This window comes from Larus michahellis, chromosome Z, assembly GCF_964199755.1.
Source record: "Larus michahellis chromosome Z, bLarMic1.1, whole genome shotgun sequence".
NCBI lineage: Eukaryota > Metazoa > Chordata > Aves > Charadriiformes > Laridae > Larus > Larus michahellis.
Window position 1 is genome coordinate 85,699,806 of NC_133930.1, and position 27,624 is coordinate 85,727,429.

General features: G+C 39.9%; 1 protein-coding gene across 6 annotated transcripts in view; it reads right to left on the reverse strand.

Moving 5' to 3' along the window:
• The window catches only part of ARB2A (ARB2 cotranscriptional regulator A), a 273,033-nt gene that overhangs the window by 219,614 nt on the left and 25,795 nt on the right, over nt 1-27,624 (reverse strand). For all 6 annotated transcript variants that reach the window (XM_074570302.1, XM_074570305.1, XM_074570304.1 and 3 more), the window contains exons 3-4: nt 20,836-20,937; nt 18,118-18,218 (exon numbers count right to left, since the gene is read on the reverse strand). In XM_074570302.1, the coding sequence (XP_074426403.1) occupies nt 18,118-18,218; nt 20,836-20,937 (203 nt within the window). The remainder of the gene's footprint in view (nt 1-18,117; nt 18,219-20,835; nt 20,938-27,624) is intronic.

Consider the following 27,624-nt stretch of genomic DNA (forward strand, 5'->3'; position numbering starts at 1 on the left):
ATTTGCCCTCGTGCTCTTTTTTTCCTGAAGTAGTATGTTTGACTTGACTTCACACAGTACAGCAAGAGATTCACTGCCAGCTCCCCACACCTCTAAAACACTTTCAACCATCAATTCAGACTTGGCATAACAAGTTACAACCTCTTGAATCTGACTTTCTCAAAAAAAGGATCTTTCACGGGCATAGAAAGGATAATATTTTCAAATAATTTACATTCAGCCTAAGAGATTAGGCCTCTCAGCACTACGAGTATTTTCTAAGAACTTCAAGGCAGTGTACACAGGTTGGAGGTTTTATCACTGATCTTAAAAATAAACAAGTATAAACCACTAGAAGCAATGCCATTACAAGTAATGGATTTTCTTGTTTTATAAGATTTTTCATCTCGTTGGTAATAAGTGCTTTAGCGCAAAAAGGGAAAATGAGCACAAGAAGGAAGCAATCCAGCAGTCTACCCACAACTTTTTCCTCTTTGCAGTGTAAAAGCAGCAACGTTCAGTGAAACAAATGCAAAATGAATTCCAACTGACTGCCCTGCGGCAAATCTCAAGTGGTGGGACTGACCCGAGGCGTGCTACTGTGGCTGCCATAGCCTTGGTTGAATGAGCTTTATTTTGACCCTCAAGTGACAAACCTGCCAATAAGTAACAATGAGAGACGCAAAGGAACTTTTTGACATACTGCTCTTGGACACAGACTTACCTAAGAACTGGGACAAACAAAAAAACCCCACCATCACCATGCCAGGACAAAAAAAATCCTAAAAGCTGAATGGACTTTCTAAAGGCTCTGTTCACTGCAAGCTAAAAAAAAAAAAAAAAAGGAAAAAAATCAATGGCATTTTAAAAATCCACAAAAGACCTCACTTGGATTATAGTGTGGGAGAACAATTCATTAAGATGGAATTGACATTACCTCTAAGGGATTTCTTGCGTTTTCTACTCAAAGCAATTCAATTCAATCTTAACGCATGGGTGTGATATTCTGGATTCTGAGTTGACTGATCGCAAATAGGATCTCAAGATCTTTTGAGAGAATTAAATGAAAAACAACAGGGATTTGTCATGAATGCAGCACATACTGTTGATGTGATTTGACCCAATGTTTTGTTACATGGTCTTTGCTGACACCTGTTGGTTTATTTTTTGTTTTTCTTTTTTCCTTTTTTTCCTTTTTAAGAAAAGCATCTATAATTTTAGAAGTAGCTTGACAATTATTTGGCTTCAGAAATGGCTTAATTACATAGCCCATCTTAGCAAAATTATCATTTCTTTTAAAATATGCATACATATACATATATATATATGTATTAGCACTAAGCAGAGGCTTGAATCAAGGACCTTGCGCTAGAAGCAATTAAACATCAGCAGAAAGCATGACCTCTATCCCCAAGCTGAGATAAGAAACAAAAGAATGAAAAGGTTGCAAAACAAAGAAGGAAACTAAAAAAGCCCAAAAGAATAACAGAGGAGCAAATATAAATGAGGCTTATAAACATGTTTTAATGTTCTAATTCAAGAAGTAAAACTTGGGATTATTATCTCTAAAGCTCATGTTAGAGACGAGTTATGAAAAGGGGTCTGCAATAAAGTGCAGTAGAAGTTTTGATTATTCCAACTATTAGTGATAGAAAATGTAGTTTAGGTGGAGAGGTGGTGCTATGCAGTTTTGAAAGGTTAAAAATCCATGCCAAACCCAACTGACATACCAGATTAACATAGTTAAAGCATACCAGCTTTTGTAGTCACAGACAAAAAAGTCAGTGGTGTGTCAAGCATCTCATTTTGCCACCTTTGATTCCTCAGCAGAAATGACCAGATAAATATTCACAAATGGACTGAAGGCTTAATTTTATGTAAATCCAGAGCAGAACTCAAATTAACACCTCCTTTCCATAGCAAGATGTCTTAACCATTTTGCCACCATGCTCCAGAACAGTAGTGGGTCAAAATAAATTGGATTTACATAAATTTAGCTGAAAAGGGCCATGGCGCTGACCATTTGCAGCATCTCGTTTTTTCTTTTCTCGGCACAAATAGTGGTTGATACCCTCAGGAACATAAATCACAAAAATATTTAGTTTCACTATTAAATAATACCTGCATCTCTTTTTACTAGGTCAGGTAAGCCAAATAGATCACACCAGGGTCACTAACTCATCGCATATTAACTGGCAAACCCCAGACCCTCACTTGCTTTGAGTAACTGACAAAAGCCAGTAGTTAACTTCTAAGAGAAATGGCTAGCTTGCTTTCTGTTTTTCTAGTCTATGGTTATGATACCTAGTACTCTGGAAGAAACTTCCCCTTAAGGAGAGAAAAACGTGCCCTGAAGGCACTGTCTCTTCTGGGGGTATCAAGCTGAAGGTTAAGAAAACACCTTGGACATTGATGAACCTTTTTCTATTCTTTTTCCTCATGGTTTCTCAAGAAAAGATTTCCTTTTTCTGTGCCACGTGACTGAGCCCATCTATTGTAGGAACAGACTACAAAAAACTCCAGGTACGGCAAATGCCAGGAGAACTCTCCACCAAGACGCAGGGAAGATTTCCTCATACGTGACAAGTAAAATCCTGTCACTTTCACTCTTGTATAAAATACAGAGCCATTTAATTTAATAATGAAAGGAATTATTATTTAAAATGTCTTCACTAAATCAGATTTGGAAAGGTTCATTTATGTGTTTTTCTACATCATTCTTAAAACAACCCTGGGACAAAGAAATATTCTTGGTAACTGAGGTTTATAAAATAAACTTCATAGCTCATAATACTTCCCTTATTAATAAGAGGACAGTATGTAAGGATATTGTTAGTTGCTCATGAATGTTTATGTTGATGATGCCCAAAAGGCATGGAACATCCTTTCTTCCTATGAAATTGTGACTGAAAAACTAATGTAGTCAATCACGCAGCAGCACATGTCCAAAGACAGCACATCCGTGTAGTATTCTCATCAAGCTCTGTGGGCATAAATATTGGGAGAAGAGGTTGAAAAAAGCTAACAGTAAGACTCTGTACACTACAATGTACTGTGTTTTAATGAATTTTACCTATACGCTTTGGGAAGGAATCACATCTTTCTCAACCACCACCTCCAACCACTAAGACACAGTCCAATTACATACAAAATTGCTTAAGATGACAGTGATTAAGAAGGATCACAACAATTCATGATTTTATGCATACTTCAAATATTAGCTTGTGTCTTCAACCTTCTACTGAATAAAAATACTGTGAGAAGAAATGCCATTTTTTTTTTTTTTGTCAAATGGGATACTTAGCAAGCTGTAATGGAGATTTTGCATCAAAACAGTAGAATACTGAGCACGTCCAACTAATTAAGCAGTTCTTTCTCAAAAGCCTGTGAAGCTATGAAACAGCCTGACTCAGAAAATACTGCATAAAAGCCTGTTCCTGTGTCCATTTATAAACCATGTGACCAGGACTGGTTCATGTTCACGTTGGTGTTTGTCAGTTTTCCAGCAGAAGTTTGCCTGATGGGACCCTTTTTGGAGAGGCGGAGGATGCAGAAGAACAGCCATGTTTGATTAGACACAGTAGTTATCAGTCAAACACATCAAGTAAGACGTAATGACAATTCCTCCTGAACGAGATGAAAATACTGTCTGAAAAGGAGACTTCTTGCTAACACCTAGTTTCTGTAATTTCTATAGTACTTTATAGAAACATTAAGCAGGCAATTTTATCACCTAAATATAGATAAAGAAAATGGACATCCACAACACTGTGCAGCATGCTTGTGTGCAATTTATAATTATACCACAGTTGCTAACCTGGAGAGCTCTGCACAGAGTTCTGCGTTCAGTGAATGGGTGTTATAAAATAGAAAGACACATGAAAGACATTTTAAATTCATCATATATCAGATAAAATTAAGCGAACACAACAGTCAAGAGAATAAAATGAAAAGGTGCGATTAGAAATCAGACAGATTTTTGCCTAAAAGCAACTTGTTCTATGACAAGAGAATCTGGTACAATTATTTCTATGCCAGGAGAACAGCGCAGACAACCTGCATTGAGGATGACTTGCCCTCCATCGAGCACAAAACCGTATTTATTGCTCTGCACAACGTTGCAGTGCTGTGACCACATTCTGACTGAGCGCCGTCATCGTCACCGCTACTGTGCATCGATAATCTGGGCAATGGGCACACAGGCCGACGGGCGCTCCCCCTTTGTTCTGCTCAGGGCCACATCCAGACAGAAGAGGCAGGAGGAGACCAGCACGTCACCACAGATTTGGCAGAAAGCATGCTGACAAGCGACGAGTCGTCGCATTACCATCTACGGTTTGCCGGTAGCCTTGTTCTCCATTCTTCTCCTTTTCCACGTCTCACTTCTACAAACTCCAGACTAAGTTGCAAACCCAGGACCAACTTTTGGCCAGCATTCACAAGGTGGCTCTAATCTGGTTGAGCTCCTCCACTTCATCACACTTCATCACACACAACAGCAGGTTCGGCCACATTCACGAGGCAGACTTGGGAGGCTGCTCTCCCAGGAGAAGCGGAGCCTGCAGAGGACAAGCAGCTACTGCAGAGGCACGGGGAGCTGCCGGCAGGACCCGCAGGCCGTCCACGGGCAACTGCAAGGCACAGGCAGACAGCAAACTACAGCTTGCCATAAGAATCCCATTTTTGTCCCCTAATTGATGGCAGAGACCGAGCCTTTCCTTGAGTTAATGAAATGGAAGCTTCGGGTTTTTTTTAACAGCAAAATGCCTCCACTGATACTGGAAACAATTACTGCTGCTCCTTTTGATAGTCAGCCAAATAATCTGTTTTTGGCTGGGTTGAGGGGAAATGAATATTGCGGCTTCTCCTGCTATTTGTGCTGCTGGCTAATGTGCGTTATTTTCCCAACATAATATTCCTAAAATTATGAGTTGTAATGAAGGATCAAGAACATATGCATTCCTGAATACTGGAAATCAGCCCAAAATTACATTACTACAATCCAAGTTAGGACCCTTTCTGTTACTGACTGTAGCCTGTCCAAAAATAACTTTATGAAACAGTACTAAAAATGTGCATCAACCTTCACTTCCCATTTGTATTCACCTTATGATTTACTTAATTTCTGTTCACTTTATCCATATTATCTCTAGGGTTACAGGCTATTTTTATGTCAAAAATTATTAGTAGGTCATTTAATACTGCAGCCAAATCAATTCTGCTTTCTAATGTATCTGACAACATCCTCAATTAGTTTCCTGTGGAAGAGGAAAGGTAAGCCTAAGAAACTTAAGCACAGCAATATAGTAAGCATTTCACCAAATATTCTAACTTTATGAAAGACAGTGGAAGAAAAGATATTTTTAAATTCTTAGGCCGACTGTGAACTGAAATCAGATTTGTCTCACAGAAAGTTCAACAAACCCCATCTTACAGATTTTCTTTGGAATTATCCAATCATACTGTATCTGTATAAAGAAAAATTTGTTCCAGAAGGAAATATTAATGATATATTTTATTCCTTTGCAGATTTAGCTTACTGATGTAGACCTGATCAAACCTGACGCCATACACTTGCAACTCAATATGCACCTTGATCACTTCCACAAGCTGATTTCAACGTATCCACTGTGAAAATTATTTGAATTTTATCTACCTACAACCACACACATCTGGAAATATTTTTGCATACTAGACATCACCGTGACCAAGAGCACTGAATTATGTTGACATCTGCAAGAACTGATCAGACCTCTCACTTCACGATTAATCCTTACGTGGTCCCTAGCAAAGCAGCATCCAATGCTCTCTGACATTCCCAAAATGCTTAAGTGAGAAGAGATGTGATGCTGTAAACTGAAGAATAGACTAAAACCCAGGAAAAATGAGAGCTCTGTTCCTGGCTGACTGCTAAGGGTACAAGCTCATGTTATCAAACGAGCTGTTTGCTTTTCTATTATAAATGGATCTCAAGGCACACACTCTCTTAAAGTCCACTTTTGCCAAACACAGCAGAGTTGAGCAGGGGTATATATGCTACTAGGTAATACTTTTTCAAGTGCATCATGACACGTGTCTTGAGAAATCGGTTGGTGGAAGGCAATATGCACTCTGAAACTGAAACCTTGAATAAGGGGAGCAGGTGGCAAGATCCATACTAACAGCAGCACTTGACTGAACTGTAGCTTTGATAAGGGAAGCAACTGTTCTTTCTTCTTTGAGTGTACGTCACGTTCCGACCCTGACAGTCTGACATTCAGCACCGTTCCTGAACTGGTTGAACAGTTGCCCAAGAGTTGTGGTGCTCCTTCCAAAGTCTTTGTACTGTACTTAAGAGTGAATCATTACATATGACCATCTTACAAAACTCATAAACCAGCACAGTTTCTCCCTTAGAAGTTAGCTTCGCCGCCGTTTCAGCCTAGCCACATCTACCATGGTCATTTCTCATGCCTCACAGGTCGCAAATTTCATCTTGGGTCTCCTTTCTATCAGGAAGCTCCACCACCGGAGTATGCAGACAGATCTCTGCAGCAACCATTCACGGTTAGGGTGTTCCTGCTTAAAGGCCATCTGCATTTTTTTAATTGATCACCCTGGTTTAACTTTGAAGCTGTGCATGCTTTAATCAGAGGATTTGACTGCAGAGCCCGCAGAGGTGCAGCCAAAATTATTCTAGGACTCTAATGTGATGATCAGTACCACCAGTAAACACACCCAAGATATCAATACCACCTCATGCTGGTTTTGTCTGGGATAGAGAGAGTTTTCTTCACAGCAGCTTGTATGGGGCTGTGTTTTGGATTTGGGCTGAAAAAAGTGTGGATAACACAGGGGTGTTATGCTCACACAGCACCGAGGCCTCTTCTGCTCCTCACCCAGCCCCACCAGCAAGTGGGCTGGGGGGGGTACAAGGAGCTGGGAGGGGACACAGCCGGGACAGCTGACCCCAACTGACCACAGGGATCTTCCATACCATATGGTGTCATGCTCAGCAACAAAAGCTGGAGGAAGGAGGAGGAAGGGGGGATGTTAGGAGTTATCTTCCCATAAGGTGTTTGTCTTCCCAAGTCACTGTTAGGAACAAAGCAGCCCTGCTTTCCAGAGATGCCTGAAGGTATAAAGGCATAAAAGACTTTCAATTAATTGTCCTGAACTGTAGAATGCATAATTTTTGACTGCTTCCCCTCTTAAGACGAACCAAGTAAGTTTCTTCATCCATCCATGATCTCTCTCATAAGACACAACAAGAAGTAAATGAAAAAAAAGACATGGCTCCTTTTCACATTAATGGGTAAATTCTTGTAGTTCTTTGCTGGAAAAGTGTGTGTTATGCCCACATAGATATCTAGAAGAGAAAAACATGGTCCTGAGCCATTACTATAACAGCGCATGCCAGCATGAGCTTGACAAGTACAAGCATGTATGGATCATAATGATCCATCTTGCTAATGATCCATCTTGCCCGTACATTTTATACATATGACAGAGACTTGCTTCTGTCCTTTTGCACTTGATTCAGGTAGATAGCACACGTGACATTTAGTGTATTTATATTTTAGCATTGCATGTGATATTGATTAGTCATTTTGCTATCAGAAACCCCCAAAAGGTGCATTGATTTCACTGGCTGCTGTAATCCTCAACTTACCATCAAACGTAATCACAAACCTCTGTAATACTGGAAAAGGATTCATGAGTTCTGTTATACCTTGGCCATTTCTTTAAACTATATGCTGGCCATTCACTTCTTTTACACATGTTGACTTTGAGGATGGTTGCTTTCACAGAAATAGCGCCATTTGTACAGATAGCTATTTGGATGCACACACTGAAGGAGCTCAGTTTACATCTCTTGAGCACTGGGTGTGCTGGGCACACTATTTTCCAGTGAACAGTTTGACTTCTGTGAAAAGCAGAGCCTTTCTGCAAAAAAATGCCAAATCCCTCCCTCAATGAAAGATCTATGAAGTTTTAAACTGAAGAAAAAACCCACAAAGAGCTTGTGCAACTACCACACTGTGTCCTGACATCTTTGACACTTCATTCTGCCTCAACAAAAACAATTCCTATCCTAGGATTTCATCGTATCTATTTTGCTGACAGCTATTTTTGCATTACCCTCCACTCCCACTGCTACCTGCAGCTTCATACAGGTTTTTAACTAGAACACGGGACATTTGTTTTAAAATTTAGAAGTTAAAAGCCTCCTTAAGTCAGCAGAAACAGAAATATTCACTTCAAAAATCTGATGTGCATTTTCACAGTATCAAGTAAAGCAAGATTAAAAACTTGTTGCAACAAAAACGATAAAAAAACCCCACATTTTGGAGAAGTTGGGATCAACTGTAACAATCAATCTTGATACATTTAATAGCACAGAGGAAACTAAGTATCAAAGCGCCCCATGATCGGGCAGTAAGCTTGCTTAACACTTCCCAAGTACTTTCATTTAAAAGTTTCTTCTGGCTGCCTGTTCTAAATTTTTTTCTTTTGCTTGAACCTTCTGCCTTCCTACAATCTTCATAAACTATGAGTAACTTTCTTCTTTCATTTATATGATTACCTTCAGACGGAACAACCAACTACAGTAACGCCCCCTTTGTGCCTGCTGTACCAACAGGATATGAAAACGAAGTACTTAGGCTCCATTTTTCATTAAAAGTTTATATTTTTTGTATTTTTCTAGCCAACTAGAAACAAAAGTACAAACAATATCCAAAAAGGTGTCTCACCTAGAACTGCAGCTTACAGTGGACAAACAACCCCTTTTCTTACTTTTAGAATTTTCCACTCTGGCTTAAACATCAGCTTTAAGGTCTGTTGCACCAAAATTCTTACCAGCACGACAAAGGTACGTGTCTAATGCAGGACAATTAATTGTGTCTAAAACCAAGTTCAGATTACAGAACTTTAAAAAAAACACTTTCAAATAAAATTTATACTTTTATTTGTAATCTTATGTGAAACTCACTTACATTATGACTGGAACAGATAAATGTCAGGTTGCGTCTTTAAAAAAACACTTAGAATAGAGATATATATACCAGAAATGCGGACAGAAGCTGAATTCCTGAAACTAGAAGTTGAAAACAATCTATACAAAATTAATTTCAGAATTTTAACCACCCTGAGTTTTAAACTATTATTGTTTTTGTTAAGTTTACTTATTTTTTAGATATTTTTTCCATCCTGTGTTATGGGGTGTCAGGTCTACAGCAAAACATGAGAAAGTTAGCACAACATCTACGTAATTTACACCGCTGGAAAGAAGGCAAAAACATACACACCCCACCCCGGGTTAATTCAGTGAAAAGAGAAAAATTCTTTGGTTTTCTCTCAAAGATCTTTCATATCTTACACCCATCAACACACTCAGGGTATCACTCAAGAGAGGAACTGAACGATTTGGCAGATACAACGGCAAGAGTTAAGAGATGCAACTACCCAAAATGCACGATAGGCAAATGTAGAAAACCCTGAACGCGAGAAGGAATTGACACTATTTGTGGAGGCACGCAAGGCTTTCCCGAATCATTACAGGCAGGACAGTGCATGAGTTAAGATAAATAGCTATGTATTAAGCCTCTCAAAATCCTAAGTAACCAACCTATTGAACTGATCTTCCTTAATAGTCATAACTGCGTCGAACAGCTTCAGGCACGTTAACTGGGTATTTCTGCTGCAGCAATCAACAGAAGATAACAGATACCAAAATTCAGTTGTGACTGAGCTAATGAATTGAGCAGCTGGAGCATCTTAAAGTAATTTTAGGTTGTTTGCACATACAGAAATACAACGCTCTATTGATTTATAATTGAATTTTTTTCCTTTCAAATTATTCCTATTAAAGACTGACACAGCTGATACAGCTTTATTAAAAAATACCACTATTCTGCTGAATTTTAATAAAAATATTCCCAGAAATCTGAAAGATGTAGTTCTCTTGTTAAAAACACAGAAAGTGTTAAATTCTTTATCCTGGAAAAGCTGGAAATCCTGTGAAAGAAAACTAACTCTTCCGGAGTTCTGCAACTGAGGTAAAATAAACATCTTTTAAAAGAGCTGCTTGATGAAGGCAGTAATCTACATATCTCTGGTTTTCAAAAAACTCCTGCTGAAACAGTAGGAAAATACTTTGCCTTTCACAGAAACTTTTAATATTACTGACGGAAACAAGAACGGAACATTCACAAGACAACGGTGAACCAACTGGTTTCATCACATATGCTGATTTGTATTCTCCCTAAGTACCACTTAAATATCTTTTTTCCTCTAGTCACCTAGTTGGTAAAACCCAGTCTTTTTTCACCACTCCTTTAACAAAAAATAAGCCATCTATATCCCAGCTTACTTCCTTGCTGCGAACTCTCTGCTGATTTTGGAGTTCGCTACTCTATTCACTGTTTTTAAAGAGGGAATGATTAATAAGACCATGATACTTCAATTTTATTCTGCTGTTCAATAAATCTTGGGTTTTTCCTAACAGGAAAAAGGAGAAAGCAAGGAATGTATACATTTAGATAAAAGGTGGATTAGCTGTATTTTCAATTTCAGCTACATGAAAATGATTGGTACAAAAGTTTACTAAGAACTGAGAGTCTCAACTTTTGCATATAAACCCAGGATGGCAAGAATGGTTCTAATTGAACTAAAGCTGCTGAAGGTTTTATTTTTAAAAAGCTCATGATTAACTCATTGAAACACTCCCCCTACTCCAATTTTTGTCTTCTTTTTAACAATTAGTACCATTCTTTGAATTGCAGCAACTTGCAAGTGCTTTATAAACAACCATCTGCCTTATTGTATCTTCTCTGCTTTTCACTGTTTATCAATTTAAAAATGTAAAACACATTTATCAACACATTTATCAACAATGTAACAAATTCCCATCTGGGTTTATGAGATGCTCATCATTTCTTTCAAGAATCATGCTAACAATAATTATGAAACTATCTCTGAACCTTTCGAGTACTGTCATGTTACTGTGATGAACCAACCTACTGCCAATTGCTGCCTACAAACTAGAAGAGTTCACTGAAGCACATCTGACATAATCATTCCAGTAAAAAGTCTTCACAAACAGCAGATTTTGAAAGCGGATTTAGCATATGCAAATGAATATATTGCAGGCAGCAAAGATTCATATTTAAATTTAAATTTCCTTAGGTACTATTAAGTAGTCTTCAATCCTTGCTCTCTGTCCATCTACCTCACTCACCGAAAAGCAATGCTGAAGATAAACAGATCATTAAAAGCTGAAATCTTTCTAAAATTCTGAAGACATTACACCTACATGATTTAGATTATTTTGTGCTGCCCCTGCTGGCATTTTCTTTCTGTTACCAAAGGCATGGGTTCAAAAATGAGCGCAGTAAAAGGACTGGAACCTGACAGAAGTGTATCATTTACAGCTTAGGAACTACTGCTGGAGAGAAATTCAATACCCTGCCCCTTTCTGAGGCGCTTTATCTAGTTTGCTTAAAGCCTTCTGCATCATATTTCTGTTTCACACTTAACTATCACAAGTTGAAAATCATCAAGTTAGTATGAAAAAAACCTGTAACCTGTAACGGATTCCTAAAAAACTGCATTTATAATTGACCTCAGTGCCCAAAAAAGTGATTTAAGCTCTTCCTCCAACTGGTACATTCAAAAGTCTCTATTCCATGTGGATTCTTCTCTGTCTAATAAATGAGATCACACTTTAATTTATTTTAAAGATCTTGCCCAATCTCCCTCTTCTGCTCAGTGCTATTTTTCTGCACTATTTTTGTACAGACAGTACAACTCTAAATATTTTTGTGACATTTACTGCACTGTAAAATTTTGCTAAAGGAAAAACCCTCTGCAACATTCATTAGTAGATGGGGCAGGACGTGCACAGATTTACCACTATCAAATTGCTTCCAACTCAAAAGGGGATGTAACCACTTTCAAAAATAAGTGAGTGGGAAATATTTCAATTAGATGCTTTCACTCTACCTTTCAAACAGGACATAAAGCTAGGAAGAGTCTGTTAGGTTCTCAGTGAGGATTTTACTATCCCCATGAAAGTTTACTCTTCCTTGACTGTAATACAAGACACTGAAAAAATTCAGTTCGCACATGCTCAACAGACACCTGTTAAGAATTTGGCATCTCATCTCGTCGAACAGAACAACCTCTTCAACAGCCCTAGCCAGGCAAGCATCCCGTGAAAGCAGATGTCCATGAACCCCCCTGTATATTACATCACTATCTATTTATTTTGCCCTCTCAGTACGACATTTTTTTCCAACCACTAAATAACTAACAGCAAAGACATAATAGTAAGTCAAGGTACACAAAGGTAATTTTGCTTAATCCATGGTGTGCAGCACGTAATTTATTACATTAAAGTCTCACTAGCCAGAGAAAATCTGGAACGTTTAATGATAAACTGTCTGTGCAAAGAAACTGAAACTAGAGTGTAAGGATTTCTACTAATCATCTGCAAATTTTATTTGGAACTTGATCCTGCAGCCCTTATTCACAAGATCAGACCTATTGAGTTTATTCACATGAGCTTCGGCTGCAAGATTGGACCTTAAGTACTATCAGGTGCACGTGCAGCCTATCATCAGATTTTGGGTTATTCATGTAAGAAGCTACCCTTTCAAATGCAGACTACTTAATGCTTCCTTCTTCATTAACTTACATGTCCTCTTCTGCTGCTCTATGCTTTCATTTGTGCTATGTAAATAGCTTCTTTCTCTCAGTCATCCAAACAAATAATGCTCTTTGCAACCAAGGAGGAAATTAGTAGCAGGTGAACGCTTATTTTTTAAATTATGTTGAGACCAAGCTGTTCTTTAACTTAAAGGAGATCTGGAAAAAAAAAATATCCCATTTTACTACTTAGCGATCTTAATTATGGGTTGTCATTGTCATAATTCTACATACTTATTCTTTCCCCGCACACAAATATTAACCTTGATAGTTAATATACTTTATGATGAGCTGGACCTAACGTTGTGCGCATACTTTAAAGCAGTTTATTTAGTGGGACAAGACTTCTCTGATGATGTAAAATTAACTGTGTCTAATCATACACGAAACATGCAAGGAATTTCTGACTTAGGCATTCTATTTCTTTGCTTTCTTATCTGTTTTACATAAATAGAAGGTATTTTCTTGTGCTGTAGTGTGGTAACTGTAAAAAATAACCACAATACTTTTGCTACCTGCTCGTAGGTCAGACAGGCTGCAATTACAAGAGACAGCATATGCTCGTCCTTGAACAGGACCGCAGCAGAGGCATTTACATCGTGGTCCACATTATAATCTACACATTTGCAAATCCTATTTGACTTATTTAAAGACATGGGTAGCCAAGCAAACTCTCAGCACAGGTGAAAGTCTCTTCATTAGTGATGGCCCTCAGAACACCATCTGCAAATACTAAATGGCGTCCAAGCAATCACCAAATTATAATTGCCCGGTACTAGAGCCGTAAGAGACATGCAGAGGGACAGACAGTAACTGTCTACTGATGCTAGGGATACTCTGTTAGTCTAAGACTGTGGAAGGAGAATGTCAACATAATCTTTTACAGATTAAATCTCATTATCAACACAACCTATATGACTGGCAAAACGCAAGGTAAAATCTCAGCAACAGATTTTAGTAGCATTTTTTTATAATTCCAGCTCATTTCAATGTCATGATGAAGCGGGGGCTGAAGCTGACTCTTGGCAATTTCCGTAGCCATAGTATTAATTGAAAGTGTGGTACAAACCATAAACACAGTTATCTACTTAAAATGCAAGGAGACATACGTCGTATGAATCTAGTCTGGAGTTTAACCTAGAATCCAACCCTCCGTAACTCCTGCCCAGAAATTTTTTTAAAATAATTCAGCCTTGAACTCGAATGGTACGTCTGCAACCACTGAACTGTTGTCACAAAATTGTTCTCAATCGTACTTCAAACTTGCCGCATGGATTAATCGGCAGTTAGAAGCAGCTGCAACACCATGTTCTGTGCACTTCTGTTGCCATTTTAATTTTTAAAAAGCAAATGGAGAGGCTCTCCACAAAATTCAATGCTGCAATAGCAATGACTGAACCAGAATCACAAAATTATGAACAGTTCACTAAATTGTCTATTAGGAGCACATATCAAGAGGCTGCAGAACAAATTGTGTGCCTGAAATAACAGATCAATGAATGAAGAATAAAGAGATGTAAGAAGTGGAGACGTTGACGAACCATTGTAATTTCTGAAGAATCAATTTCCATAGAGCCAGAGTAATGGCAGAACATCACACATAGTGTATTCACAACTTTTAACAGCAAAAAATCATGGATTACCAAATGGAAATTTATTGTTGCTCCAAGAAAGAGAGAATGATGCTGTAACATAAGGCCAGGAAGTACACCCACTTCTTAAAACTAGTAAAATGAAATGAAAGCTGCCCACAATATATATGTATAGTGAAAAAGAAAAAAAAAGTCATCTTGGGCATGATGGATATTTAAAAATTAGAAAAACAGTAGACAATGACTGAGCTAACAATGGAAACACCGAATACATAAACCACTTGTGTGCGATGACACAAGTCCAGCTACTTTATCATCTCACTGTATGTCCAGCTACATAAATGTTCAACCACTAATACATATCAGACAACTCCTAAAGCCAAAGGATGATGTTACAAAATAAAGGCCTAAAGGCAGATTTTACTACCACCTTATGAATTACACGAGCTGCTGCTTAAACTACCACAGTTTGCTAAACACATCTTACCGTAGAGTACAAAGTAGCTAACCAGAGGGTAATATACCGCTTCCGTACTATTCAACATCTGCATCAGTGACCCCCCAATCTATGGCTCAAAAGAAGGTTCTATCTACGTGAGCAAGTGCCAAGGGTCTTGCTGGTCAGTGTCTTCTGAGTTCTCAGACAATGACATAAACACTCATAGTGCCAAAACCTGACAAGGGAGCATTTATAAATTTGTGGCTTGTGGAAGAACTGTGTAGTATCAAGCACCTAGCAGACAACAGACTGAAACACACATGAGTTTCTTTTTTTCTCTGAAAACACAAAAGAAATAAACAACCTAAAACAATTCACTCTGTCAGATTCCTGACCTCAAACCTTCCTGGCCTTTTTTACCTACCAATATAAACAAAGTGCCCTGTCAAAGATGACTCAAACCTGAACATGGAGAATGACTATAACTAAGGCAAAATGCACAGGACAGATCACAGGTGTAAACACCCACTCCATGAACACACACCACCTCCTGGCTAACCAAAAATCACAAAAAAAGATTCATACTCCTACCACTATTCAGATGCACAGAATGAGGAACATGATGATGCTGCCAAACACGTGCAACGAGGTGTGGTGGCACAGGAACCCACGTGGAGACATACTAATCTTTACAGTTGTGTCTTGTCCAACTGATTTATTTGAAAAATGGGGATATTTGAACAATACAGGCACACACAAAGGTCTGCACACACAGACCATGGAACATATGCCAATCCGTTTCCAGTTGGAAGACATCTGTATTGAGTAACTTAGACAATGCAACAGACTGGGCAATATCACATACCCTGATTTGGAAAAACATACAGTTGAGGTGAAAGGACGTGAAAAGCAGCAGCAGTAGCCTCCGCTGCCTCCTCCTCTCCCGCAGTTCTTGCAGGAACAAGGAGGAGGAGGAGATAAAAAGCAAGGTTCTTCAATCCCTGTTAACAAGCTCTGGCAGGACAAAGCAGCTCCAAGACATCCAGCACAGAGACCAGGCTGTCCCTGGAATGACATGTAGGGGCTGAGGTGGCCACAGAGCACCAGACCACCGCTCAGCAGAGACCTGGCAGCATCAGCAGCAGCTTTTCGGCACAGTCTCACAAGCAGAAAGGCTGTCTCCATCACAAAGACAGCTGGGAGACAACTGGGAGACAGACTAACCCATGTTATCTATCCTGCTGAAGTCACAGTGATGTGGCCTGCAGAGGCTTTTCATTTTACCGGAATGAAAAAGCAAAACCTGCACCACTGAAAATCCACTATGGTTTACCTAAGAATTGGGATCATTTGAGCAATTTTTCTCAAATACCAGAAATTCTTTGTAACGGAATGGATTACGTGTATTTAAACGGAGGCTTGTATGTCTGAAAATACAGCCCTGCACAGCCCTGCGGTGTTAACACAGCACACACGTGAATCTCCCTCTTTCTTTTTTCTCCTGGTGTACATCTCTCCACTGAACCTCTTACTTCCCCTTCTCTCTGCCTGACAGTATCTAAACCAACACTGGTGGGAATTCTTGGACCGTATCTTGCTCAGCTGCGCCAGTTAAGGACGGATGGAACGCTATTCCCGTTAATCAGGATGGGCAGAGACTTCTGCCATGCACTCACATCTTTAGCCTGCACGCTCGGTGCCTACAGAAGCTCACAGAGCCTATCCTGCTACACCTAGAAAAGGCCGTGTAATTAGATGTTTCTTCAGCTTTAACAAACACACTCTTGGCAGCGTGAGAAACTATATGAAACCATTTGGTGACAAATTTAAGTATATACTTATTTACCATCCAAGAAACTCAATCAAGATGCTTTATACTATTTACTTTTCAACAGTGTAGGACTGCTTGTTATTTCAGACATTTTAGTTTTCTTTTTACTCTTCAATACACAAGTGTACAGGCTGGGGAAAACACAAGGAGTTGGTAGCAGACACAGCCAGGCCAGCTGACCCCAACTGACCAAAGGGATATTCCATGCTATATGGTGCCAAGCTCAACAACAGAAAATGGGGGAAAGGAGGATGGAGGGGGAACGTTCAGAGTTATCTTCCAACAAGGTGTTTGCCTTCCCAAGTCACCATCACACACGAAGAAGCCCTGCTTTCCTGGAGATGGCTAAACACCCCCCTGATCGTGGAAAGCAGCGAATTAATTCCTTCTATTGCTTTGCTCGCGTGCGCAGTTTTTGCTTGACCTATTAAACTGTATCTCAGCCCAGGAATTTTCTCACTTTTACCCTTCTGATTCTCTCCCCCGTTCCACGGCGGAGAGTGAGCGAGCGGCTGTGGGGGGGCTGAACTGCCCACTGGGGTTAAACCATGACAACCAGAAAGTTTAAAAGACAAAATATCTAAACATGCACAATCAAATGTATCTCCAAGTAGTATGAATTAATGTAACAGAAAGGGTAAATGGGGAATAAAGCTATTCAATCCTTACTAAAACAATAACGCTAATGAAAGTGGACAAGCCATGAGGCAGAAGCAGTCCTTGAATGACTTGCCATGATGATTCCAATAGAAACCGATGGGCAACATTCCAGAGTTTCTAAGAAAAAGACCGCAGTTTGTGCACAGAAGTGTGCATCCCCTTTCTCGAAAAGCCCCTCTGACGCGAGTGGCATGACTACCTAGAGGTGAGGGTGCCCAGGCTGTTCTCTCTGTCGGGCAGGGCAGGTTGTGGCAGCGCAAGGAAGACGTCAGCACACACAGCTTTGCATCCACACTGAGGTCAGATGCCTTTTTTCAAGTCAATGCGCTGACTCCTAAAGCATTACAATAAGCATGGCACTGAAATTAAAGTGATTTTCACATAGAAAAGGAACCATGGTCAGTCACTTCTGCACCTACTACATACACAACATCACTACAAAAAGCCTGGGAAGTACCACTAGCATCCAAATATCTAATACACCAATTAATATTTAATCAATTAATCATCAGATCTCTACTTAATCAATCTAGTGGCTCCTGGTATCTCCTGGTAACATGAGAAAACCAGCCAATGTATTTAGCTTCATCTAGAAAGTAAAATGCCACAGTTTTTTTACCCAGCGCTTCACCTTGAGGAGAAGAAAGTTAAAGAAAATACTGCACTGTATAAAACTCTCTGATTTGTGTAATCTAGATGATATTCCATTTTGAGCCCATACTAAACTCAAATTATAGTCTAAATCACTTCTTAAACTATACAGCAAATAATGGAAAACTGTTAGAGCATTATCACACAAGAAATCCTGAAATACCTTGTGTTAAATGACTGCCTAAATCTCTATTAACATATATACAGAGAAACACAACAAAACCCACAGCACACCAATGCATATGCACATGCATACACGCACACAACTTATATACCTCTCCGAGAGCTTCATAGCGCTTTTGGTTCCATCTATGCAAATCTTCACGATAATTAAAAACAAATGGTTCCCCAGTTTTTATGTGTCTTAACTGTCCTTCTGTAAAAGAAACAAAATAATTACATTTTAATATACTTCTTAAGACACATTTAATTGCTGAAAATTTTAAAAGAAGCCTACATCTAAAAACTGGGCTATTATGAATTCCCTCTCATTTTTAGTTATAGTGTTTCTGAAGGAAAACAATTGTAGCATAACAACAAAATGCATTCCCCTTGAATGCTAGATAAAGCTAAACACAAGTGATGACAGAGAAATTACATGCAGATACCAAATGCCAAACTGCTTTGCAAGAAATATTTATGTCTCAACTGCTATGGATTAACAGTGAAATGTAAACATAAGCAGTTAATATTTGATCTGCAGCGTGAATTAGGTGATCAAATTGTAGCTACAAATCCCCTACTTCAAAACCAACTGCATTTATGAAGAAATGTGAGTAGAAAATGGGCAGGAGGTTGGAAGGAAAGGAAACATTTATTTTGAAGATTAACAACATTCTAAATTAATCTGAAAAAAACCCATGCCCACAGTTAAGGTAAATATCTTAACTCCTAGGCACAGCGCAATCAATAAAGGGCTCTTAGATTCAAGGATTACTGAGATTATAATAGTAGAATAAAGCAGAATGCTTGATCAGAGCAAAACCACGTGCTATTCTTAGATTGCAATGAAACTTTCTGTATTTGGCCTTATTTATAGCAAAAGTTTAGTAGCATACCCAACCACAGATGAAGACACGGACTAAGTTAAAACAACAATAGTAATAAAATGGCAACAAATAGCAGGCAAACTGCAGAAAACAGGTATCTTACCAGTCATGTTTCAGCTTATTAGACAAAACACAAGTTATGATCTCAGACAATCATAAAACTGCAGTAAATTAGACAAACATTAAATACAGGGATATGTACGAGCATCCTCTTTGAAAGCTGGAATGACGACAGTAAGGTTTCTCAGCAAAATGCTTCCTCTTGAACAGTAAGAACCTGCTAACTTAGTTCACACCTTTTCAGACCTTTACATTTTGATTCTTGATCCTTTAAATACAATATTTAAGACCTGGTATCTCTCATAGTTATGCTCATCTGCTTATTTGAAATTTTCTTCCAGACCTGTCTTACCTCACGTACTAGATACCAGGGAAATATTTCTCCCCAACTTCACACCCCTGTCTCAGGCCCAAATATCCTTCTCACATTTTCATAATAACTCTACCTTCAGCTGTTTCCTCTCAGCTAGCTAGTCTTGAAGTATGCCATTCAATAGCACGCAAAGTTGCTCTCTCCCCAGGTAAAGTGGCACAAATATCTGGTATGTTTTTTTCTTTGGCTTTCTGGAACCCTTGTCTTCCTCACCTGCTTTAAATCTGATAAAAATCTTCCTTACCTTTCCATCATAAAAAGAAACACGGTTATGACATAAAAGTACATGACTGAACAGCTGAATTAAATGTACAACAGCAAAATGGAGACCTTTTTGCTTTGCTGGCCAGTAGCACACGTAATAGGCTTTGCTGCATTCTACGGAAATCACTCAGGCTGTGAGCTTAGCGATGGAATATTCAATAACATCATTCTAAAACATCATTCCCCAAAATTCAAATTTCAGCCCTTTTTATCAACCACATATGAACCATTAACTCTGAAGTCAGTAAGGAAGACAGTAGACACTGTGCAGATCTAAAAATAAGGAGCTGAAAAGTGACAGAGCTGAACCCCTCCCATCAAAGAAAGAGCATCACTTTCATGACACTTTTAGTCTCTAAGTACCTTCCTGTGAAAGCCATCAGGGTATTAAAAAGCTAAGTGTTGCATAAATGACTATCATTTAAAGGAAAGCTCTTTTTTTTCTTTAAAAGTGGAAGATGTAAGACAGGCAGATTTAGAAACTAAAGTTCCTCTGTTCACAGAACAGGCACTGCAAAAAAGTAGAATTGTAAACGTCCCCATTTGTCCTACAGGTTTCAAACAATCTTGAAAGAGCCATTTCCTGCAGTCTGGTATTACTTTAGCTCAGAGGCTTATTTCTCAGCTGGATTTTAAAATGTATGCACTGGAAATTATAAATACTACTAACTCATTTAACACAGATTCAGCTAGCTGGAAGTACTTGTACTTGTCACACACTTAGCCGTCATGCAAAACGAGACCCACACCAGAAGAGTAAGACACAGTCTATCACATTGCTCATCCTTCCATCAATATAAACAGGTGTTTTCCTATTGATATTCAAGAAATAGCTGGGATAAATTATTATCTAAATAACTTCCTTTGTACCCATAAAAATTAATGAATAAGTAAAACATTTCTAAAATGAGTGACCACTCTTTGATTTTGCTTTTTAATGCTAATGCTACAGAAATTATTCAGAATTTTTGTATCAAACACTTCTGTCAGAGAAAAGAGGAAGACATAAAGTATGCACAGTACAAACCTACAGTATTGTAGAAAACGAGGGATTTTTGTGACAATTTTATGAAATAAAAAAAATATTACTTAGCTAGATTTACAAGTCTGTTAACACTAAGGCTTGAAATTTTATTCTTAACTGAAAAGTGTGAAATTCTAATAGGGACTTATAAGATATAATTAAAGCTCTGATAACCTCTCAACATTATTCTAAGTATAGCCTTTACAAAGCATATATGACTTACTTTCATTAAAGACATACTCAAATCCTTCCAGAGTATCAGGAAATTCAAGTGGTGGCTCATCTTTTTTCATTAGTTCATCCAAGTCTATTCTAGACAATAAATCTAAAAAAGGAAAAGAAAAATTACATAATGCATGCTATGTCTTTTTTATTTCACTATTATCACTGACAAAATGTGTTTGTTAAGATGTGCAGATCTTAAGGGCAGAAGGACATCCTACGTATTACTAAACATAGGACTTCATTATGGGAAATGTCATTCCAGATTAAAAAGCTGGGCCTCTTTGTCAGTACATCTTATTTATTTATTTACCTATCTATCTCTATAAAGTTGATCAAAAAACGTCCAGGGACAGATAAGCCACCGAAGACATGGGGATTTGTTTCAATGATTACCCTCAGTATTAGAAATACGTCTCTGTTATGCACCATGGTTTTAACATGAACTTATCTAGCTTCAATATCCAAGTCATCGATACACCCTCGTTTGCCTTCTTGAAGAGCCCAGATTATCAAATGGATGACATCTCACAGGCGTTTACCAGCTGTGTGATCACAACACTCCTTAACCTCCCTTTTGGTACCCAAATAGTCTGAGTTATCTGAATCCTTCTCGCAACCACCCTCCTTTAATAACTCTCAAGGCAGAGAAAACAGCACCCCATGACATACACATCGTTTCCAGACAAGGACGGCACAACCCAGTACAGTTTGCATTCACTAATGCAAGTACACTAAAATAAGTACAGTCTGCATTCTTCGCCCTAGCTTTAGGGATTTATATTTAACCAGACGCAAGCATATAGGGACATCTTTTGGTTACATTTAACTACTAAGCAAGATAATACCCAGATAATACTTATCGCTCATCACACGCGCAACCCAATGCCATCATTTTAATGTAATTTCAGATTATTAATAAAAAAATCATCAAGAAATGATTCAGCAGGATTCCACTGAAATATATTTGCCTGTTTCCTCGTAGATGAATTTGAAGACCACAAAAACATTCAGTTTAGGAGTGCTATGCTGACTTTTCACTATTATTGTTTCATTAATCAAGATACCTTGTGTTACCAAGGAAATGCGTTAAGTATATTGGTTTATTACCTTTACCATCCAAAGTTGTAGGGAAAGAAAACAGTTTGAAAAGACTCATTTTCTTTAAACTTTCTTTGTTTGACATTAACTACACTTTCATCCTTTAATTACTTAAAATCATTATTTGAATAGGTTTTGTATCACTATTTTTGTCTTAGTCTTGTCACCAGTGACAAGCCCATAGGTTACCCATGTTACCTAAGCGTAGTATGGGTGCATTAATCCTTTGACATTTCTACAGTGTTTAAAATGTACTGAAAATTAGCTTCAACATTCTTGAGAGTTCCTTGGCCTGCTCTTTTATAACCGTTCAGGTTCACATGACATTCACTCCAGCGTCCATACGACTGTCTGCAGCTCCTCCTTCTCTAAGTGATTTCACTGGGCGAAGCTGGAGGACCAAAGGCCATCTTGTATGGCTGCTGAAACTCAACATCTCTCCAACCTGTGCTATGGTATCTGAGCATCTCTGTGGTATCTAAATATCTATACAACATCAGATGCTGAAGAGAAGATTTCTAAATGTGGCTTTCTCAACCGTAGCTTGCTTTTACATCAAATCTGTTTGACAGCAAGTCCCATGACATTCAATTGTATGCTTGTGCTTGTGCATTGTCCTTTGAAAGTTCTGGTTGAGCTGCTTTGGTCCTCAACCAAATGATAGGAGAAAGAAAAGTTTGTCAAAGAAGTTTTTCATGACAGGATGTAAAAAGCATGTCCCTTCTTCCTCTGTACTTTCACAACACGAAGGCAGCAAAGCAGTCTTCAGCATATCTTTCCTTGATGAAGAGACTCCAGTCACACCACATCTCTAGAATTCAATTTTACCGGAGTTTTCATGTCTTCTTACTGTGACCCATTTGGAAATGTGTTTACACAGAAGTGTCAGTTACTATATGATAAAATATCCATCTTCTAAGGAGCAAGGGCAATACCATAGGAACTATATTAAGCTTATCTGCAGTATGTACAGCTTGTCATGATTTACAGCTTCCACTAGCGTCAGTCAGGAAGACTGCAATTGGTCTGCACTATAACCACCAACACGGCCACTTTGAGATTCTTTCAAGATCTGACCCACCATTCTCGCCTAAGATCTTGGACTCTCCAACTCAGTTCAACATCAACTCAAGGTGATGTTACAGTAGGGGTCTGATACAGGCCACGTGACCAGCAGAGCCAAATAGATGAGGCCCTCCATAGGCAGATAGAAGTGGCTTCGCCTTCACAGGCCCTGGTCCTTTCAACCACCCTGACATCTGCTGGAGGGACAACACAGCAAGGCACCAGCAATCCCAGATGTTCCTGGAATGGACAGATGACAACTGATGTCGGAGGATGTCGGAGTGGGAGACGGACCCGGAGTAACGATGGAATCTCAATATGAGTATGATCGTTCTCCCTTTATTCAAGTTTTCACAGAGTAGATATAGACAGGCAATAAGAGCACGCGCTAGCGGCAGCTATAGGATTGGCTTACAGTCTCTGTTCACGCACTGTCCATGCAGTTCATTCACAGATCAGGTTGGTTACAAGAATTCACATAGTAAATTGCTTAGTCATTAGCACAACATGTTTTCTACCTTCTCCGTCCCCGTTTTTCCCATGTACTAATTCCATCTTCTACCACCTGTTTTGCCCTTAATCTAATCTCTCATAGTAGGGAGGCTGGCTCACGTGACCATTTTCTCTCAGACACATTCCTACAATCCCCCCTTTTTCTTCTTGAGCCAGCCAGACCTTATGCATGGCATTTTCTATCATGTCAGTCACTTTGCGGAGAACACACGAGGCTACCATAATCAATAATAATATAACCAACAGTAGCATGAGCCCTTGTTTTAGTAAATCTGATAACCATCCCGTTATAGCCCATGAGCTTAACCAATCGAAACCCTTTTTAACCGCTTTTAATTTGGACATGTTATCCTTGTTGTGACGCTCTTAGCAGGTTATATACTAAACACAATTAAAAACAGAATCAAAAAGAACCCTGCTAAGGCAATAAATACCCAGATTCCTAAATTTAGCCCAGAAAGCCAATTTCTTTGGATTTACCCACGAGAAATCCTTTTGTAATATTTCAAATACATTGCAGTTGCTGACAGCACGAGCGACCCTGGAAAAACAATCGTGGTAACATTTCGATCATCATAGTTACTGGTTTTGAAAAGGTATGTGGCAAAAATACCCACTCTAACGCAGTCAGGCTCTTTGCGAGTGCATCATCCCACTGTCCTATCAGGGCATAAAGTTGAAATTCTTGTAGGAAGGTGTTCAGTGCGTCTTGCAGCAGTAGTAGACTATATCTTATCTTGCAACATGCTGTGATGCCTTCAGAGCTGTTGGGGTTAATGAACATAGAACTTGAGGGGGGGGGGGGGGGCGGGGGCAGACACAGTGCTTCAGGGCATCCCCTGTACCTTCAAAGTGCGCTCATGTCTCTCTCCCCCTCTCTGACCTGAGACAGCCTCCTTATATCCTGCACTGGATTGAGTGGAGAAGTACAGGCTAGAGTCGCTGCATGCATGGCCAGTGCACGCAGCGAGTCCCACCAGACTCTCCTGCACTGGATCGAGTAGAAAAGTACAGGCTAGAGTCGCTGCACGCGTGGCCAGCGTACACAGCGAGTCTCACCAAACTCATGATCCAGCTCTGCTGACAGCGGCTGTCTGATACGTGACTACATTGTTGTAATCCCTTCTTGTTATCTTCTTCTGTGAAGGTCAGGTTCTCATGGATACACACATAGTTTTTAGAGCAACATATTCTACAACTCGTACAAGGGTACGATGCAAAGCGGCATTTACAGCTGATCATATAATGCTTATTAAACACGGCAAACAGCATACTAAACATAACAGACAAATTCCTTCCACACAGGCGATGAGTACAATTTGCTTCAACCAACCCCACCCCCAAGTCCATCCAGCAAAGAGATTTCACCCAGTGGTCTCCACAAGTTGCTGGTTCGGTCGGTGCAGTTCCTGCAGCTGGGCATGGATGGATTTGGAGTGGTCACTTAGATTCATACAATACAGTCCTTTAAAATCTTGACAACCATGTCTGTGAGCTGAAAGCAAAAAATCAGTAGCAGTTCTGTTTTGCAACATCGCATATCAAATACTATCCACATCTACCAATAACTCAGAAATAGCGGTACTAGTAGCATTGTTAAACTTATCCTTGGCAGCAAAGGAGTCCTTGTTATCACGAATCCTTGGCAGCAAAAGAGTCCTTGTTTGCTAGAGCGCATGCGGACTCCCTGTTCTTGCTGGTACTGTGCTTTGATCTTCTTCCACAACAGGCCAAGATTCTCAAGCAGCTGGATAAGGTGTCTGTGAGTCCATTACAGGCTTATGTCATCCAAATGTTTTTCTTGCAAGCACCCGAGACTGAATAACAATTGGTGTGATATCTGTGTTTTCCAGCACCCAGGTGCGAGTCCCTTGAGTGTATTTACAGTCCTCCTCGCCGATCTGCCGTTGCTTTCCCATATTCCACCCCCTTGCTCAAGACACCACTTCTGCTGGGTTCATTTTAGTCTCGCAGGGTATAACACAGAGCAATCTACTAAGGCATGCAATAACATAGACACATAGAGGAAAAAACCAAAACCATATCTCTATGGTACTGCTTTGAATCAGGTGTCCTATTTCTCTTTTTCTGATGCTTTCTCATAATGCTTATGGCATACTTTTGTGCTAACATGCCACATTTCCCATCTAATTGTTCCTGTTTGGTTTCTTTTTTTTTTTTTTCTTTTTTTTTCTCTTTTTCATTTTTTTTCTTTTTTTTCTTTCTCTTTTTTTCTTTTTTTTTTTTTTCATCACTTACGACTGACATAAAAGTCTGCCTTTGCAACAAGAGCTCAGTTTCTCATTTTTCCTTAAGTTTCTCATTCTCCTATAGAGCATCCTATAGATTTTGGCTCAACTCCTTTTCCCAATCAACCATGACCTTATAGACAAACAACAAACAACCTGCGATACGCCCTGCATGGACGAGCCGTTCCCGAGACCGTAAACGTGTCGGCTGGTGAAAACTCCCCCAATATTTCAGGACTTCCATCGGTTCTACAGCCCATCCTGGTGTATCTACCTGGGGCGCGCTCGCCTTACGTCTAAACATTGTGTATACACAAACTTCTTCACTTGACGGAGTGTCAGCCCTAGTTGCATACGAGAACAGCACCACACCGGGCAGAACGCCTGCTCCAGTGGAGTCGTCACCTAACGACACTGCACACACCAAAAAGCAAACAGTAGCACACATGCTGATCAGCAGGTATAAGCTGGCGCCCACACACACTTACACAGCAGACATACAAAAACAGCACTTCTATCTCAGGGAGACGACTGGGGAGGGGAGGGGGTGAGGTGGGCAATGGCAGGAGCAAACAGCTCCGGCTCTGTCCTTCTCTGCTGACATTCTGCCTCCTCCATCGGCCTCAGGTGGAGCAGAGGGGATCAGCAGGGGATCGTCCCAGACCTTCGGACCTGGCCTGTTCGATCCCCCTCCCATGGGTTGTAATGCTGCAAAAGCCCCGGCTGCTGTGGCTCGCTCCGCCTTCATATCTTGTAAGGTCGATAACACCAACCACCATGTCGTCGCTAACGGTGATGCCTCTTTGTCTCCTTTACTTATCACTTCCCACAGTTTATTCCCAACAGCCTCCCATATTTCTGGTTTAAAAGCTGTCTGGGGCTCTGGTGCGAATCTGTTCTCTCTGCACCAGGTTAACAACCTTCGGAGCATACGCTCATCGTATTTCACCCCTCTCTTAGAGAGGATATGCAGGAGAAGTCTTAATATAGCCCCTTCTTCTTTTGTTACTTGTTGCCCCATCTCCTGCCCCGGCTTAATCAGTTTGAGCAACTGTTTCGCTGGTGTTTCAATCCCTCTCTTAGAGAGGATCCCAGTGAGTAGCGTGGCCGCAGCTTCTGTTTCCATAGCTGTGCCTGGGAGGTGAGGAGCGACCTCACGCCGTTGTCTGCTCCCGCTGATGCGCCCAAGCAGCACGTCTCCCAGCCGAAGTTTCCCACTCCCCTCCTCTAGCTGCTTACCGCAGTCTCGGAGAACTCAGTCGCGCTGAACCATCCTCTGCTACCAGATGTCGGAGGATGTCGGAGTGGGAGACGGACCCGGAGTAACGATGGAGTCTCAATATGAGTATGATCGTTCTCCCTTTATTCACGTTTTCACAGAGTAGATATAGACAGGCAATAAGAGCACGCGCTAGCGGCAGCTATATGATTGGCTTACAGTCTCTGTTCACGCGCTGTCCATGCAGTTCATTCACAGATCAGGTTGGTTACAAGAATTCACATAGTAAATTGCTTAGTCATTAGCACAACATGTTTTCTACCTTCTCAGTTCCCGTTTTTCCCATGTACTAATTCCATCTTCTACCGCCTGTTTTGCTCTTAATCTAATCTCTCATAGTAGGGAGGCTGGCTCACGTGATCATTTTCTCTCAGACACATTCCTACACTTCCTCCTCCAAATGGTAGTGGAACCAACAAGAAACGGTGCTATGCTGGACCTTGTTCTCACCAACAGGGAAGGGCTGGTGACCAATATGAGGCTCAGGGATAACCTTGGCTGCAGTGCCCATAAAGCGACAGAATTTGAGACCCTCAGGGCAACTAGAAGGATATACTCCAAGCTTACAACCCTGGACTTTAGG